Source organism: Peromyscus californicus, unplaced genomic scaffold (genome assembly GCF_007827085.1).
Source record: "Peromyscus californicus insignis strain IS unplaced genomic scaffold, ASM782708v3 Scaffold_8__1_contigs__length_139910024, whole genome shotgun sequence".
Taxonomy (NCBI): domain Eukaryota; kingdom Metazoa; phylum Chordata; class Mammalia; order Rodentia; family Cricetidae; genus Peromyscus; species Peromyscus californicus.
In genome coordinates this window covers 105,555,130-105,568,439 of record NW_026294606.1, presented here as the reverse complement: position 1 = coordinate 105,568,439, position 13,310 = coordinate 105,555,130, and the positions used below count along the sequence as shown (strand labels likewise).

Here is a 13,310-nt window from a genome sequence, read left to right as displayed (position 1 = left end):
CAGGATACTTTCCAAGGACATCTCAGATAGAGGAGAGACAGAAAGAAAGGCCACAATGGGTCAGGCAGTACCAGGCTTTTAAGCCCCAACCTCTCTCTCATAGCCCTGGTCCTGGGCAGCTGCTCAGTGGCTTCAGAGAATTTCCTAACTGATCTCTTTTACAGGCAGAGCTGCCTTGAAGTGCCCTATAGAACTGAACTACCGGGTAACGACCAATTAGCTTCTTTTCTCCAGCAGTCTCATGTGGTGATAGATTGTGTATCAAATAAAGCTTGCCTGAAGACCAGAGAACAGAACAAGTCACTAGATTAAACATAGAAGCCAGGCAGTGGTGGCATACACTTTTAATCCTAGCACTTGGGAGGCAGAGATCTATCTGGATCTCTGTGAGTTCAAGGCCACCCTGGACTACATAAGATTGACTCAGCCTAGGAGAGAAAACAGAGCCAGGCAGTGGTGGCACACACCTTTAATCCCAGCACTAGAGATCTCATGCCTTTGCTTGGGAAGTCACATGCCTTTAATCCCAGCACTAAAAAGGAAGTGATACGGCTGGGCGGAGAAAGGTATATAAGGTGTGAGGAGACAGGAACTAAAGCCTTTTTATAAGACCATTTAGGAATTCGAACAACAGTCTCAGCTAGGAATGGCTTAGGAGGCATGTACAGGACTACAATACGAACAGGGGAAGTATGACTCCCAGTTCTGTGCCCAGGGATTCCACTGTAGTGAGAAGGAAGAGCACCCAAAATCTTAGTGAGGCCCTGATGGTCACCTCAGAGAGGTGGAGAGAAGCACAGTTTCTCTCCAAGAGGGCTTGAGCACCACATGGCAAACCCTGTGAAGCACTAGCTCCTGAAAGGAGAGGTGTTCCAGAGAGACCATGGCTGAACGAAAGACCTGGTGGGTGCTCGTCAACTAATGAGCAACAAGGATCCCGCTTACATGAAGTAGGAAATAATAATTCCTTTTTGGCAGGTACACACAGCAGCATTTCCAGACTATTAGAAACCCACCTACATGCCAGCCATATCTAAAATGTCTGCTACATATCACCATCTGCAACTAGCATTTACTTCAGACCCTTCCCACTGCTTGAGCTGCACCCTCAGGAAGGTGGGGAGGAAGGATACTGAACATCCTGTTTTTTATTCACCCTCTCACATGAACCTGGCACAGACCCCTGAACTCTGCTCTCAGTGGCTCACTTGTGCAGATGTGACAGATGAGCTATTAGCCCAGCTAGTAGAAGCAGCTGTCCTGCTGGGGACATCCTGCTGAGCCCACTCACAGTAAGGCGCACTCTAGGAGGAGGAGAGGTGCTCAGTTACTTTCCCCGACTGTTCCACCCTGGGCCCTCCCCCACTCAGTTCCCAGCCCAGGCCTGGGCAACAGCTGCTCCAGGAGATATCCTCTCAATCCCTAACCATGATCCTTCCAGAGATTCCTTTGCAACAAATAGGGAAAATAGGGCTCAGTGGGTCTGTATTCTCTGCAGAGGGTTGTAGCAATCAAGGTAATACAAGCAACACCGTGGGAACAGCCATCTTACTATAGAAAAGGCAAGTGGGACCATGCCAGAAACCCAGCTTGTTACAGATGGGTCTCCTTTCGACACAGCGTGAGTTTCCCTGGCTCCAGCTGAGGCGCGGGGCACAGAAGCAACAGTTCTCTATCCCCCAACCTCTCAAAGCCCCCAAGCATGGAAGAAGCCCAAACCTCTGGTCTCCATCAACAATCTTGCTTTTTTCATCCAGCTTCCTCAATCTAGGGATCCCTGCCCTTTTCTGTTAGTTCTCCAGCACAAGGGTGGGGCAGCAGGCAGCTACACTCACCTGTCAATAGATCACTCAGCCTTGCCTCTGAGTCATTTAGCCCAGGGTTCCAACATTCTTATTTTGGAACCACACCTGTTCCTTGGTTTCACACTTAAGGAGACCAAAGAACACCTTGCAAAAGATAAACAAAACTTCCACATCTTCCAACAGAAACTCCTGACATTGCAAACTAAGACACTCCCACATGCTGTCAAGAAACTGAGCAGCACAGCCTCATTGGGGAGGTGCTCCTGTTATCATCCTCACCAATCAGTCCCACAGTGCCATCCCTCTGCCCCAACACCCTGGAAGGCAAAGACGCTCCACTGAGCCAGTAACCTACAAAAACACATTAGTGGCATAAATATCCTGACCATGGTCTCAGCCTTCCATAATACTACTCCTGCTAGGACAGTTTACATTCAAATACAGAAAACTAGCACTTGAGGGGAAAATGCAATTTCCTTTCTTTTTCTTTTTTTCTTTTCTTTCTTTGGTAGTCCTGGCTGTCCTAGAACTCACTGTGTATATCAGGGTGCCTCAAGCTCACAGAGATCCACCTGCTTCTATCTCCCAAATGCTGGGATTAAATGCATGGGCCACTATGCCCAGCTTCAAAAAATACAGTTTCAATGAAAGCTAACTCCAATCTATATACAGACACAGGAGAACTTTAAATGCACAGATGCTCCCTTTTTTCAGGAAGAGGAAATTTACCTTTACAATAGCTATATTTCTGCACCCCTTTTTTGTGTCACGTAGAACTCTTCTTAGTATTTTACAGAAATAAACTCATTCATCAGGATATGGTGATACACACCTGCAACACCAGCATTTGGGATGCTAAGGCAGGAAGATTCAGTTTGAGGCCATCTGGGGATTTATTGTGAGATCCTATCTTAGTTCCTCCCTGAAGAAGAATTAATCTTTAATTCTTATAACTACTACCCTAGATATTTATAAGTTAATATATCCCTTCCATTTTACAGATGGAGAAACTAAAGAACCAAGCAATTAGGTAATCATTCTAGGCAACAAAGCTGCAAGAATGCAAATACAAACAAACAATGTGGCTTCCCAACCCATGGCCTTAGCCACTGAGCCACACAGTTTCACAAGTCAACCACACATTGCCAGGTGGTGGTGGTGCACTTGGGAGGCAGAGGCAGGTGCATCTCTGTGAGTTCGATGCCAGTTTGATCTACAGAACAAGTTCTAGGACAGGCTCCAAAGCTATACAGAGAAACCCTCTCGAAAAAACAAAAACAAACAAACAACCAAACAAGTCAACCACACAGCCCTCAAGATTTTTCAGGCTAACAAGATGTCTCAGTAGGTAAAGGTGCTTTGCTATCAAACCTGGTAACTTGAATTCGATCCCAGGACACGGCAGGGTGGAAGAGAACTGGCCATTGCAGGTTGTCCTGTGACTTCCATGCACCACACACTCGTGCCCTCACACATACACAAACAAACACACGCCATCAATTAATGTAAGATTTGCTTTCCTACATGACCACATGTGAGCCAGCTTTGAGTCAATGACTCTGAGCCCATCACACTCAGTGCCACTGTGCTTAAGGCTCATCCAAGCTGAAGGCTGGCCTCAGGTCACGAGGACCTGATGCAAAACTCGTTCCAAAACCACAGGTGACTTACCGAGTTCATCATGTTGAGGCAAAGCACAGCAAAGCACAAGAACAATTTCAACCCAAAGCCATTGGGCAAGGCCCTGTACACACTCTGAATGAGTCATAATTAAAAGACGCACTCCACAACCAGGTGTGGTGGCACACCGCTTTGATCCTAGGACTCAGGAGGCAGAGGCAGGTGGATCTCTGTAACCCAAGGCCAGCCTGGTCTACAGTGAGTTCCAGGATAGCCAGGGCTACACAGTGAGACCCTGTTAAAAAAATACAATGTAGTCTAAGTCCTAAGGAGCTCACAATAAGGACATGATAAATGTGAGTCACACAAGGCATGGTGACAAACGACATCAGGGAGATGGTGAGAGTGAAGGGACCGAGCAGACTGCACTAGGGGTCAAGAGGAAGGGCCTTCGCAGAGCAAGGTCAATCCGTGTCTGCCCGTGGCAGACGTGGGATGTCAGCAGCATGTCTGAGGTGCCCCATAGCCATGAGGGTGTGTAGTACATGCAGGGCGCAGAGGCATCTGAAGAAGAGGCAGACAAGAAACTGTCCTGTCAGCAGAAGAATCAGAGGCCCAAAGCAACAGGGGCACAATGTACACAGTGGAAAGCGGAGGTCTGAGGTGAAGAAGGCAGTAAGGCGGCCATGGACGAAGCAAGGACAGAATGGAGAAAGCAGCAGAAGCACGAGACGAGGTCAGCAGAGAGCCTGCAGGTCACTCGAGGTTACACTCGAGGGCTGTCAGCAGAGTCGGGAAGCATACAAGGACCTGGTCCTTGTGAGAAAACTTCCATTTGGAGAAAGCAGGTCCACTTTCTGCCCAGTTTTTGTTTTTTGTTTTTCTTGTTTTTGTTTTCTGGTTTCTCTGTGTAGCTTTGTGCCTGTCCTGGAACTCACTCTGTAGCCCATGCTGGCCTCAAACTCACAGGGATTCACCTGCCTCTGCCTCCTGAGTGCTCGGATTAAAGGCGTGTACCACCACTGCCCGGCTCTGCCCAATCTTAAGAAAAGAACAGAGGTTTCTAGAGGAATGATTTGCTTAAAAGTGGAGTTGAATCAGTGCAGTGAGTTGGATTTCCCCTGGCTGTCCTCACACTGCCTTTTCGGGGCCTGGCCAAGCCTAACCAACTACTCGAAGGCCACAAGAGTCCTCTTAAGGAAGACCAATACTGCTGCCACCACCTCTGCAGGCCCTTCACTCAGCTACTGTACATTATAATAAGACAGTCGATCCAAAGGGACCAGAGAAATGAGGAGTCCAGGGTAGAGAAGGACAGGAGAGAACGCTCCTGTCAGTCCCTTATTGGTTCCGGCTGGTTTCACTCACTCACTAGATCAGGGCCATAAGAAAATGATGTCCATCACACTTGCAACACTCCTTCCTCACAATCAGTTCTTACAAGGCTCAGAGAAGCAGTATTAGGAGCCAAGGACCAAGGATTTCTCAACTGCAGCAGGAGGGCAGATCAGACCTGGGCTTCATAAATTAACATCTCCTTCTGTCTGACTTTGACAAGAGCTGCTTGACTCACGCTCTCAGCCTGTTTCTAATGTCACTGAGATTCAGTATTAAAACAGCCATTTTTTTGTTGTTGTTGTTTTTGTTTTTGTTTTTTGTTTTTCGAGACAGGGTTTCTCTGCGTAGCTTTGTGCCTTTCCTGGGACTCACTTGGTAGCCCAGGCTGGCCTCGAACTCACAGAGATCCACCTGGCTCTGCCTCCCGAGTGCTGGGATTAAAGGCGTGCGCCACCACCGCCCGGCTAAAACAGCCATTTTTTAATTAATAAAAGCATTTTTCTTTTTTTAAATGTGCCAGGCAGTGGTAGTGCACACCTTAAATCCAGTACTCCAGAGGCAGAGGCAGAGGCAGGCAGATCTCTGAGTTCAAGACCAGCCTGGTCTACAGAGCTTGAGTTCCATGATAGCCCAGGTTACAAAGAGAATACCTGTCTTAAAAAAAAATAAAATAAAAATCAATTAATTAATTACATCGCACAGGGTGCCTCAAAATTCACTGTGTAGCCAAGATAACTTTGGATTTCTGCTTTGTCTGGCCTCTAGCTCCCAGAGCGCTGGGATTATATGTATGCATCGCCATATCCCATGGGTTTCTGCAGTGCTAGGGATCAAACATTTGGCAGGCTGGGCAAACAAACACTCTACCACCTGAGCTACTTCTCCAAGCTTAGTGAAAGATTTTTTTTAATATTTATTTATTTATTTATTTATTTATTATGCATACAGTGTTCTGCCTGCATCCCTGCAGGCTGGAAGAGGGCACCAGGTTTCATTATAGATGGTTGTGAGCCACCATATGGTTGCTGGGAATTGAACTCAGGACCTCTGGAAGAACAGCCAGTGCTCTTAACCTCTGAGCCATCTCTCCAAGCCTTAGTGAAAGATTTTTAAAAGCAATGGTCAGTAACTCTCTGAAGACACGCTAACAGCTTGCAGACCAACTGTCCACTACTCTAAAACACTAAGTCCCGTTCAATCACTTCTCAAAGAGCTAGTCAGCCATCCCATCTTCTCCTCATCAATCTTGTCCAGGTCACTTCATGAAGTTCTGGGCCACTGAGACAGGTTCTAACTGGTCTCCTTGTACCCATCCTTCCAAGCTGTATTATGGTTTCCTCAAAACACCCAAGACATCCACATTCCTTACTGGACCCCGTCACCATTATAGCCCAGTCCCATTGGCCTCACCCAGTCCCTTACAACTCAGCTCTTGCACCGTCTCCATCAGGATCTTTATTCTACTAACACTTTCTTCCCCAGCTGAGCTTCCCTCATCACTTACCATCACCACTCCTGGCCTGACTCCTCATCCTTTAACTTCCAGCCCAAATGCCGCTGCCTCAGAAGGCCAGTCTCTAGTACACTTTCATCACTCTAAACAGTCCCGTCAAGGAACCTACCAAACGTAAAGTGCCCAATGCAGGCTTCTCAACTACACGAACGTTTCTTCCCTACTGGGCAAATTTCACAGGGGGAGAGACTGTGTCTATTTACCTCCAGGCTAGATTCAGTCCTGTCACAGAGCACCCACACAATGCACTATTAGGGCCTCACAGTTATAATGAATGAGAAGCTCCCTGTAAAGCATCCAGCACAGAGAGAGCCTAAAACACAAGGACATTTGGTTATCCACAGCTCCAAGAGCAAAGTGCCTGGGGGCCACAAAAGAGTCTGTTCACTCGATGTTCTGATGGGGCCAGAGGACAGTTTTCCAAGTTTCCCATGGAAAAAAGAGACCTGTCTGGTGATACTTCCCCAGAAGCCAGGGTAGAGCTGCTAATATTATTGTTCACATCCAAAGCCTGGTCCAGAGGAGACAGACCTCCAAGAGATGATGGGACCTGCCCTGGCAAGTTTCTCTGCAACACTGGAAAAGCCAGCCTGCAGGGTCTAACCCCAGGGCCTCCTTGGCCCAGGATCAAGGGTGATCCTTTTCATTCCAGTGGCTTCTTTCAGGATGAAAGAGTATTGCCTGCCACCACTTATAAATGCTGAAGCAGCAGCCTGACACTGGACCCCACCCAGCAATTCCAGGCAAGTTGCCAGGACACAAGGGAGGGCACTTCACTCCCACAACCAGCCAGAAGGCTCAGTGCATCCATCATATCACAGTTCTTATCCCTGCTGAAGGTTTTTCTTGTTTATCTAAAACAGGGTTTCACTTACATAGCCCCAGAGCAGGCTAGCTTCGACCTCAGAGATCCACCTATCTGTGCTAGGATAAACTCAAGAGCCATCATGGGGGGCGGGGGGGCTATTTGTTTGTAATTTGAAGAACATTTTACTATATAGCCTAAGCTGGCTGAGAACTCACAAGCCTCCTGCTTCAGCTTCCTGACCGATGTGTGCCAGCACATACAGCCTTCGATGAGTTCTTGTACTTTCCTGTGACTCCCAACTGGTACCTGGATATCCACGGCTCCCCAGAGAGGAGTGACTAAGCCCCACTTCCTAGTCCTCCCTCTGTATTGAGCATAATCCACACACCCATCTCCAGGTGACCTGCAAACAAGAGCACAAAAGGCCTTTACCACATGCTGAGGACAAACCCCATACTCACAAACCCAACATGCTTTGATTCCTCACCCAGTCAAACAGCCCTGCAAACAAAACAAAACAGCTTCCTCTCAAACTTACTGACTCCTAAGTCTTTTTGTTTTATTTTCTTTTATGGTTATGGTGTACTGGAAGAAGGGATGTATGTACTTGTCAATGTGGGTGCACCTGCATACAGGTGTATATATGCACATCGGGTAGTGGGCAGAGGTCAACAGTGGATGTCTTTCCTCAGTCACTCAGTCACATATTTTGAGACAGGGTCTCTTGCTGAACCTTAAGTTCATTGACTCAGCTAGGTTGGCTGGTCTGTGCATTTCAGGGATCTGCCAGTTTATACATACACATACACATACAACACAGCACTGGGGTTACATATGTGTGCTACCACCCCCAGCTTTTATGTGGGTTCTGAAGATCCAAACTGAGATCTTCAAGCTTGTGTAGCAGGCACTTTACCAACTGACCCATGTCCCCTGCCCACCTAAGCTTTTCTTTTCTGTTTTCTTTCTTTCATTCTTCTCTCTCTCTCTCTCTCTCTCTCTCTCTCTCTCTCTCTCTCTCTCTCTCTCTCTCTCTCCTTCTTTTTGATTTTTCAAGACAGAGTTTCTCTGGGTAGCCCTGGCTGTCCTGAAACTAGCTTTGTAGACCAGGTTGGCCTCAAACTCAGAGACCCACCTGCCTCTGCCTGCTGGGATTAAAGGCATGTGTCAACACCACCCAGCCCACCTAAGTTTTTCTAAACTTGCAAATAGAAAATAATCTATACAGGGTGAGTGGTACAGGTCAAGTGGTAGAGAGTTTCCAAGTGCAAGACCCTGAGTTCAATTCCCATCACCACCAACCCCCCAAAAAGTAATCTACATACACAGCCATCAAAATAAGGAACCTCTCCCAATGACCTAGCAAGAGTCTTCTCAACCAAACCAGATATATTCTGTTATCTCAATATACACACATTTAAAACATAACTGCCTACTTTAGGAGACAGGCAGTACTGGGGACCAAACCTACAACCATTACGCAGCTACATCCTCAGGCCCCATTCCGCTTATGACTAAATGTGTCCAGTTAATATCTTAGGGTGAGAAAAGAGTCTTTTTGTAAACCATAATCTACCACTTCTGACAGTTCCCTGACCAGCAGAGTTCTTAAAGTTCTTACTGCCCAAGAGTCCCAGCTTCAATTCCTCTGTCCTCTTTCCTCTACATGGAGTTAGGGTGAATTAATCTGGTAACATCTTGCCTATACAAAGCAATCCTGTAGTCCCCAGCTGCTTATTAAAGAAGAAAGGAAGAGAAGGAGGAGGAGACCACCATCACCGTGCCAGGGGAAAGGAGAGGCAGGAGGACCAGGGATTCAAAGTCGACCTCAGCCACATAGCAATTTTGTGGTCATCTTGAGCTACATGTCTCAAAACACAAAATGGACAAACATACAATAAATAAATTAATAAAATAATTTGGAGTAAAAATAGGTTTCAAACTCCAGTAAAGAATGAGACAAAACTGGGCAGTGGTGGCACATGCCTTTAATCCCAGCACTCTGGAGGCAGAGGCAGGCAGGTCTCTGTGAGTTCAAGGTCAGCCTGGGCTACAAGAGCGAATTCCAGGACAGCCAGAGCCACACAGAGAAACCTTGTTTTGGAGGGAGGGAGGAAGGGAGAGAGGGAGGAAGAGGGAGAGAGAGGGAGGGAGGGGGAAGGAAGGAGGGAAGGAAGGAAGGAAAGAAGGAAGAAAGGAAGAGAATAGGACCAACCACTAAGCAAACAGGAATAGCCTGGCTAAGACAACATTAGTTCTGCTTGGCAATGGAAACACACACCTATCATCTTATCATCCCAGGACTCAGAGAACTCAAGAGGCTAAGATAGGCAGATGTCTAGTTTGAAACCAGCTTGGGATACATACTAAGACTCTATTTCAAAACAAAACAAAAAGCAGCAATAACAACAATTACAATAACTAAAACTTAAAAAAAAGACATAAGCCATTTCTGGTTTAGAAGACTTAATTTTCAGTGAAATTAAGCTTTCCTATGCTAACACATGGATTTTGTGTATGCAATTACAAATTCAAAATGTCAGTACAGCAGGGTGGTGGTGGTGGTGGTGGTGGTGGTGGTGGTGGTGGTGGTGGTGCATGCCTTTAATCCCAGCTCTTTAATCCCAGAGGCAGGTGGATCTCTGTGAGTTTGAGGCCAGCCTGGTCTACAGAGTATAGAGTACAGAATGAGTTCCAGGACAGCCAAGGCTCGTCTCGAAAAACCACAAAAAAGAAAGAAAGAAAGAAATGTCAGTACAGCATTTTGGAACAGTTACTTAAAATCTTGTTTGTAGGGCTTGCTAGTTCCAAACTGACCTAGCCCAAAATAGGGTGTGGTAGTACAGGCTCATAATGGCATAGGCCTGTAATTCTAGTACCCAGAGGCAGGAGGATCAGAGTTCAAGGTCACTCTTACCTATATAGAGTGTTTGAGGCTAGCTTGGTATACATGAGACTCTGTTTTCCTATCCCTGAAACCCCCAAAAAGGTCTATTACAGACAAATATACTTCACTATATTAAAACATTAACACCCTTCCCTAAATAACACTAGAAGAAAAAACAAAAACAGTTTGCACAAAGTTGTTTCTAAGACTGGTCAAAACAGCAAACCCTGCTAAGTAGATAGCTCAGTGGGACATCATTTGCCTAGCACGTGCCAAGGTTCTAGCAGAATACAATTTATAATTTTAATTTAAAGAAAAATATCCAGGCATTGTGTGATAAACCTGTAATCCCAGCAGAGAGAGAGGAAGGCTGGAAGACTGAGTTCAAGGCCAGCCTAAGCTACATACGAAAAACATGTCTCAAAACAAACTCCTTCACATAAACAGAGATAACCAACAAGAAAGAAAGGTTTGTAGTTATGGTATAACCAAACAAAATGAATTTATTGGGTCCACTGATGGTGAACAAACACCGAATGTGTCCACCAACTATTTATGTATATACTGATCTCAAAAAGGATATTTGAGCGGGGTATGGAAGCATATGTCCTGAATGCCAGCACTTGGAAGCAGAGGCGAGTGGACCTCTATGTATTCGAGGCCAGCTTAGTCTACGTAGTGAGTTCCAAGACAGCCAGAGAAACATAATAGAGGGACCTTGTTCCAAAAAAATAAAAAATAAAAAGTAAGCTGGGAAGTGGTGCTGCACGCCTTTAGTCCCAGCAGTTGAGAGGCAGAGACAGGCAGATCTCTGTGAGTTTGAGGCCAGCCTGGTCTACAGAGTGAGTTCCAGGACAGCCAAGGCTACTCAGAGAAACCCTGTCTTGGGGAAAAAAACTAAATAAGTAAATATTCATAAAGCCCCTTTGAGTCTATGTGGACAAATGAAGCACTGGCCTAAAGACACAGAACCCCTAGTGGGTGGCTAGCAGGCTGGAAGATATATTCTCTCTCAAACATCTCATTGAAAGGTAACAACAAAAAAATCTCAAAATTTGGACCCAGCCAAGGCCATTACTAGACCCTTCTCATCAATCACACATCCAAACAACCCAATTAGTCTGCAAGGGCCTCTTGGAAATCAAAATCAGTTGGCAGGAAGGCTTGAGTTGCTATCATAGCCATCCTGCCTCCCTGCCAAAATACCTGCAAGGAGTTTCAGGTCTAACAGTTAATAAGTGGTGATGTTTTCAGTTTTAGAGCACATTCTCTCCCTCTCCCTCCCTCCCTCTCTCTCTCTCTCTCTCTCTCTCTCTCTCTCTCTCTCTCTCTCTCTCTTTTCTCTCTCTCTTACACACACACACACACACACACACACACACACACACACACACACACACAGAGCAACCTTGGGAAAGTTGAAAGCACATTCTTCAATTCTAACCTTCCAAACGCAGCAGCAGACTGAGCAATGATAGACTCACTGCCACTCCTGCAAAGGAATCCTCCACTCTATCCATATACCATATACCTGTCCTATTCCAGATCTGCCCAGACATTCTGCTAGTCCTGCATCCTAGGAACGTCAGGGATGCCCATCCTTCCCAAGGAGCCTACCTAGATTCAATCTGATGATTTCCACCCATGGCAGAGTCCAGATATGGCAGGGAACACTCAAGACGTGGCAGTGAGTGTGGAAATGAGGGCAAGTGGGGCATGCTGATGCCCATCTATGATCCCAACACTTGGGAAGCAGAGACAGGAAAAATACCAAATTTGAGGCTGTCTTCCACAACAAAATCTCTTTTCTCCACTACCAAAACAGTACAAAAGTTCAAAGATCACACTGAAAGCAAGAAACAGATCTGTGTAAGAGAGCTAAAACCATAAAGAGGCTGAGCCAGGCGGTGGTGGTGGTGCACACCTTTAATCCCAGTGCTCGGGAGGTAGAGGCAGGTGGATCTCTGTGAGTTCAAGGGCAGCCTGGGCTACAGGGTGAGTTCCAGGACAGGCTCCAAAGCTACACAGAGAAACCCTGTCTTGGGAAAAAAAAAAAAAAAAAAAAAAAAAACCCATAAAGAGGCTACTCCTAACTTACAGATTCTGATTAATAACAAAAAAGTTTGTTTTCAATCACATTAAAGCAAAAAGACAAAAAGAGAAAAGCCAAATTCCTGACAATTAGTTGAATTCAGAGCAAGCGTAGATTACATCTGAAATCGGTTCATTATAGACAAAGCTGTGATGAAGATTACAGTCTTAGGAAAAGGCACTGAAGTGTGATGCCCTCTTAGGAAAGCCAGCGGTCTTCTGCGGCAGAGGCACAAGGAATCTAAGGCAAACCCACCAGGACACTGCCTGCCTTTGTGATGGTATCAGGGCAGCTCATGCCATGCCACCTCTGCCACTTAAGGCAGACACGGACTTAGCACCATCACCTGGAAGCTATCAGCGGTGTCCAGACAGGACCAGGAATGAACAGCTGGGCAGAAAACAACTGGAAGTATGTAGGCCTGGTAGAGGAAGACCAGATGCAGAACCTAGAATAGTTCACTAATCTGAAGCGCTGTGGACCCACAGCTCCAAATTCAGATGTCTTCATCATATCTCTTATTTATTTAGAATTCACCTCAACCAGGCTCCACGTGGAAAAGCACTTAAAGACTTTGATCTTTAACATGATGAAGTAACAAGCCACGAAGGAGCCAGGCCTGGCAGTACATGCCTCCTGGCACATGCCTGAGTCCCAGGCTGGCAAGGACCAATGGGAATGAGGGCTACTGAGGCGTAGCCCCAGTGGAAGTAAGGTCAGGTCACTTCATTTAACAGTAAACAGTTCAAATTCCATGAGTGACAATCACTTGTCAATTTTTTAAAGATTTTTATTTTTAATTATGTATGATTGTATGTCTTCAGTGTGGGTTCAGGGGTCCAAGGAAGCAGTTGTGAGCAACCTGACATGGGTGCTGGGAACTGAACTCAAGTCCTCGGGAAAAGCAAGAAGCACTGTTAACTGCCAGACTGTCTCTGCAGCCTCCATCAATCCATTTTTGAAATGGAAGATGTCCTAACTCAATGTCTGGACATCCTGCAAACAAGACCCTCCCCAGTCTTCCAGCTGCTCTAACAGACCAGGACAGACAAGAGCAGAGCAATGTTTTCTTAAACAGTGACTCACCAGGTAGTCTGTTCATGTTGACGCCTTGAGCTGAGAGTCCAATTCCCATGTACCTTAAAAAAGCAAAGAGGGGAACGCATGAAACAGAGCAGAACACATATGTATGAAGAGGCCAGGACGAAACTCATTATCTTGTATGCTAGCTAAAAATCAATTGTCTC

General features: G+C 46.1%; 1 protein-coding gene across 1 annotated transcript in view; it reads right to left on the bottom strand.

The window, feature by feature from the left end:
• The window catches only part of Ranbp10 (RAN binding protein 10), a 62,080-nt gene that overhangs the window by 25,204 nt on the left and 23,566 nt on the right, over nt 1-13,310 (bottom strand). Inside the window, exon 3 of the mRNA XM_052727646.1 lies at nt 13,150-13,202. Coding sequence (XP_052583606.1) covers nt 13,150-13,202 — 53 coding nt within the window. The remainder of the gene's footprint in view (nt 1-13,149; nt 13,203-13,310) is intronic.